The sequence below is a fragment of the Etheostoma spectabile genome, chromosome 4 (genome assembly GCF_008692095.1).
Source record: "Etheostoma spectabile isolate EspeVRDwgs_2016 chromosome 4, UIUC_Espe_1.0, whole genome shotgun sequence".
NCBI classification, from domain to species: Eukaryota; Metazoa; Chordata; class Actinopteri; order Perciformes; family Percidae; genus Etheostoma; species Etheostoma spectabile.
The window spans coordinates 34,285,148-34,289,632 of record NC_045736.1 but is presented as its reverse complement, the minus strand read 5'-3'; the positions used below and the strand labels follow the sequence as shown (position 1 = coordinate 34,289,632).

Genomic DNA, 4,485 nt, shown 5'->3' with positions numbered 1-4,485 from the left:
TTGTGTCGTCAGCAAACTTCAGGAGTTTAACAGATGGATCTTCTGAGGCGCAGTCATTGGTGTAGAGAGAGAAAAGCAGTGGGGAGAGCACACACCCCTAATAGTTAATAGTCTAATAGGGCTAATAGTCCTGGTGCTGTATGTGATGTTCTTCAGCCTCACCTGCTGACTCCTGTCAGTCAGGAAGTTTTGTGATGATGGTGTTGAGTGCCGAGCAGAAGACCACGAACAGGATCCTTGCATAAGCCCCTGGAGCATTGAGTTGTTGCAGGATGTAATGTAGTCCCAAGTTGACTGCGTCATCCACAGACCTGTTAGCCCTGTAGGTAAACTGCAGGGGGTCCAGCAGGGGGACTGTGATGTCCTTCAGGTGGGTCAACACAAGTCTTTCAAAGAACTTCATGACTATAGATGTCAGGGTGACAAGCCTATAGTCATAGTCCCCAAAACCTTCCAGAGCTATAGGAATAGATGTCTTAATAGAGCTATGACTATCTGTTAGCATGGCTACAGTGCTGAAAAGAAACCTTGGGTTGTTCTTATTTTCTTCTATTAGTGATGAGTAATAGTCTGATCTGGCATTTCTGAAGGCCTTCCTATATGTTTTCAGACTGTCTTGCCAATCTAAACGAGATTCTTCCAGTTTGGTGGAACGCCATGTACTTTCAAGTTTTCACAATGTTTGTTTTAATTTGCGAGTTTGCAAGTTATGCAAGTGCTAGTTTCCTTTGCTTCATCATCTTCTTTTTAAAAGGAGCAACAGAGTCTAGAATGGTCCATAGCAAGGCCGAAGCACCGTCTACAAAATTATCAATTTGGGAGGTACTAAAGTTAGCATATTGAGGCCCCTGTTACTTAAATTGGGCTGTAGCACTGTCAGATGCTTTTATTTAATTTCATATAGTCAGGTAGAAAGAATTTGGAAGTTATTACAGAATGGTCTTATAATAAAGGATTCTGCGGAAATAATATTAAATCTTTAATTTCGATGCCATATGCCAGCACAAGGTCGAGGGTGTGGTTAAAACAGTGAGTGGCCTTATGCACACTCTGACTGAAACCAATTGAATCTAGTAGTGAGTTGAAAGCAATACTAAGGCTATCGTTGTCAACATCCACATGGATATTAAAATCACCTATTTTGTCTGATTTAAGGACTACGCATGATAAAAACTCTGAAAATTCAGATAAAAATTCAGAATAGGGACGTTGAGCTTGGTAAACAACAACAAATATGATTGGCTGTAGTGTTTTCCATGTTGGATGTAGAAGGTTAAGAACAAGCGAGTTATAATTTATCAGTGTAAACGGGTTACAATTATGTTTAGGTTTAGCATTAGTTAACAGGCTTGAATCAAAGATGGCTGCAACTCCCCCTCCTCGGCCAGGGCCTTAATATAATCTTAATATTTGTAGAAAACATGTCATTATTCCCTCACCAACATTTCGAACAATTCACATTAACAAACTGTTGTGTTTTAAGTTTTTAACGATTTTGATTCTGCGTATGGATTATGGTTCTTAACGCTCTTGATTCCGATTCTTTGAGGGGCGGTGTGAAAACAGATCACATGCTTAATTCACAGAGAAAAGCAAACATATACGGCCATATACAATCAGCCAGTTGCCCGAAAAACTACAAGAATCTCTGTATGTGTTAATGAACAGTTCAGGACACAGTTGCCACATGCTTTGGACATCGTTTGATGTTCAGGCGCACTAGATACATATGCTCTTGATGCAACTCCAAAATGTATACATTCTACTGAATAATCAGCCATTAATAATTTGTTTTCAGATTTTGGTTTTTCAAGTTTGCTGCCTTGGTGGCAGTTACGGTTGGTGCCTTTTACATTCCAGATGGGCCATTTAACTACAGTAAGAACTTATGTCAGATCATAACATCTAATATACACAGAATAATATCTGATATGAGTAATGGAATGAGCTGTGTCTCTGTTTTTGCAGCTTGGTTTGTCGTGGGCTCTGGTGGAGCTTTCTGTTTCATTCTGATCCAGCTGGTGCTGCTGGTGGACTTTGCCCACTCCTGGAACGAGTCCTGGGTGGACAAGATGGAGACCGGCAACTCCAGGGGCTGGTATGCAGGTCAGTGGCAAACTGTGTCACTGTGTCAATTAAAAAACATCACAACATGCAGAATGGGGTGTTGATGGACTCACACTTCCACAATGTAATACACAATAAAAAACTGCTCACAGCTAGGGGAAGAAACAGTCAAATCTGTGGGAGCAGGAACTGAACACATGTATATATGTCTTATATACTTCTTTATGAATATTTAAAAGAAAGAAATTAAGTCATCTTTTTTTCTTTCTTTTTTTTAGCTTTGCTGGTGGTCACTATCCTCAACTACATCCTGTCATTTATTGCTGCCGTGCTGTGCTTTCTCTTTTACACCAAGCCTGATGGATGTTCTATCAACAAGTTCTTCATCAGCTTCAACATGATGTTCTGCATCGTGGCCTCTGTTGTCTCTGTGCTGCATAAAGTACAGGTACTTCAGTTTCAACCATTCAATCAGGCAAAAATGTACCTTAAAGCACTTGGAATTCCAAAGTAACCCTGAACTCTGATGGAGTAGCTTTCAGTACCAGCTCCCTTACAGTGGAGAAACATCACACAGTGATTATGCCATTGTGGCTTTTTTATCATAAGTTGTAAGCCTACAACATATTCAATCATGAAACGGCCCTGGGCTTGAAAGTAGCTTGTGTAGACTCATCAGGTCAGTCACAGGGAAGCAATGTGGACAAATAGGGGCGGACCACACGCATATATGTGGAAGTGCCAATAGATGAAAGGTTATTGGGAAAAAGTATAGGGAGTATTGAAGGAGATGTTAGGATATATTTGTAACCAGAGAATGATACAAAGAAGACCCACCTACAATGGAACAATGGCTAGGTGTAGCAGAAGAAATAATGACATGGAGAGATTAACCCACATATTGAGGCTTCAGGAGGGGAAATGTGAGATAAGGTGGGAAAAATGGGTTTAGTATAAAAGATTGATGAACAATACCTCAAATTAGAAGATTCATAATCAGATCACAATGTTGCATCACATATACGGGAGGAAATTCACATGTCACTTTTATTTAAATTTAGCCAGTCCGGCAGCACAGTGGGGGGGGGGCATCACAGGGTTGTCAACTTTTGCTGCAATGCAATGAGACATAATCCAGCAAGGCACTGTAGTGGCTTATCACAAACGTCATTCATCGCTTGACAAACGTCACAACGAAATATAGGAAATAGTTTCTGCCATGACAATCCCGTCTGTGAGTGTTTTGGCGTCTGATATGCATTTAAATGAGTGCGTACTGTTCATTGCTTCACAGTATATAGTCAGACGCCGCCTACCAAGAGCCTGGGTCTGTCCCAGGTTTCTGCCTAAAAGGAAGTTTTTCCTCGCCACTGTCGCACTGTTGCTTGCTCTGGAGGAAACCACTAGAACTGTTGGGTCCTTGTAAATTCTGGAGTGTGGTCTAGACTTACTCTATCTGTAAAGTGTCTTGAGATAACGCTTGTTACGAATTGATACTATAAATAAAATTGAATTGAATTGAATAGATATCTGAAACAACATGGCCACTCCAACGCAGCCCTCTATTCTGGTTGAACACAGGGCTGTTTTCAGTCCCAGCGTAAGATCAAGGGTGTCTTGTACTTATTGTAAAATCCTTTGAGGCAAATTTGTGACTTGACAAATGACACCAAAATTCCTTGGATTCAGCATCACAGAGAACCTGATCAGTGAATGGAATTTGCTCAGTAGTCATGCTGTATTTCATTTTTTAAAGTTTAAATTTCTGACTATTTTATCTGTGTGTTTCTCCAGGAGTCTCAGACACGTTCAGGTCTTCTTCAGTCCTCCGTCATCACCCTGTACACCATGTACCTGACATGGTCTGCCATGAGCAATGAGCCTGGTAAGAATGTTTGCTGGTTGCTGGAAATATTTCTATAAACAATGATGCACTGGGTTGGGCATTCCTTTTTTAAGAAACATTTGCAAAAATATCTCCATATAGACGGTTTTCACCGACGTCATGTTCTGGGCAGTAACCAGGATGCACAGCCACATTGTAGATACTCGGTGTGAACTACTGAACGGAGTATAATGGAGTATTGTGCACTTTGGATACTTTAGGAATGTGAACAAGAGAAAAGCCTCCAAGATGCAAAGGCATGTAGGGAAGGACTTGGACCACAGGAAAAGGTGCGATATATCGAAAAATTACAGTTTATAGGCGGTGCAAATCCCTATGAGTTGGCTCTCTCTTCTTGTATCCATGACGACCCGGTGATTCTTCCTTCAGTTGCATATCCCAATACAGCTAGTCAACAACCTGCTTTTCTTCCCGAGCCCATAGACAGCTGCTGACCTTAAATCCTACAAAGGTTAGGAGGCCTATAACCAGACGGTGTGTGGATGAGTGAGGGAGACGCAGTACCAAGTCGT

General features: G+C 41.2%; 1 protein-coding gene across 1 annotated transcript in view; it reads left to right on the top strand.

Moving 5' to 3' along the window:
* Positions 1-4,485, top strand: part of serinc3 (serine incorporator 3) — a 23,495-nt gene that overhangs the window by 12,922 nt on the left and 6,088 nt on the right. Inside the window, exons 4-7 of the mRNA XM_032513458.1 lie at positions 1,799-1,878; positions 1,969-2,106; positions 2,346-2,515; positions 3,862-3,952. Of these exons, the coding sequence (XP_032369349.1) occupies positions 1,799-1,878; positions 1,969-2,106; positions 2,346-2,515; positions 3,862-3,952 (479 nt within the window). The remainder of the gene's footprint in view (positions 1-1,798; positions 1,879-1,968; positions 2,107-2,345; positions 2,516-3,861; positions 3,953-4,485) is intronic.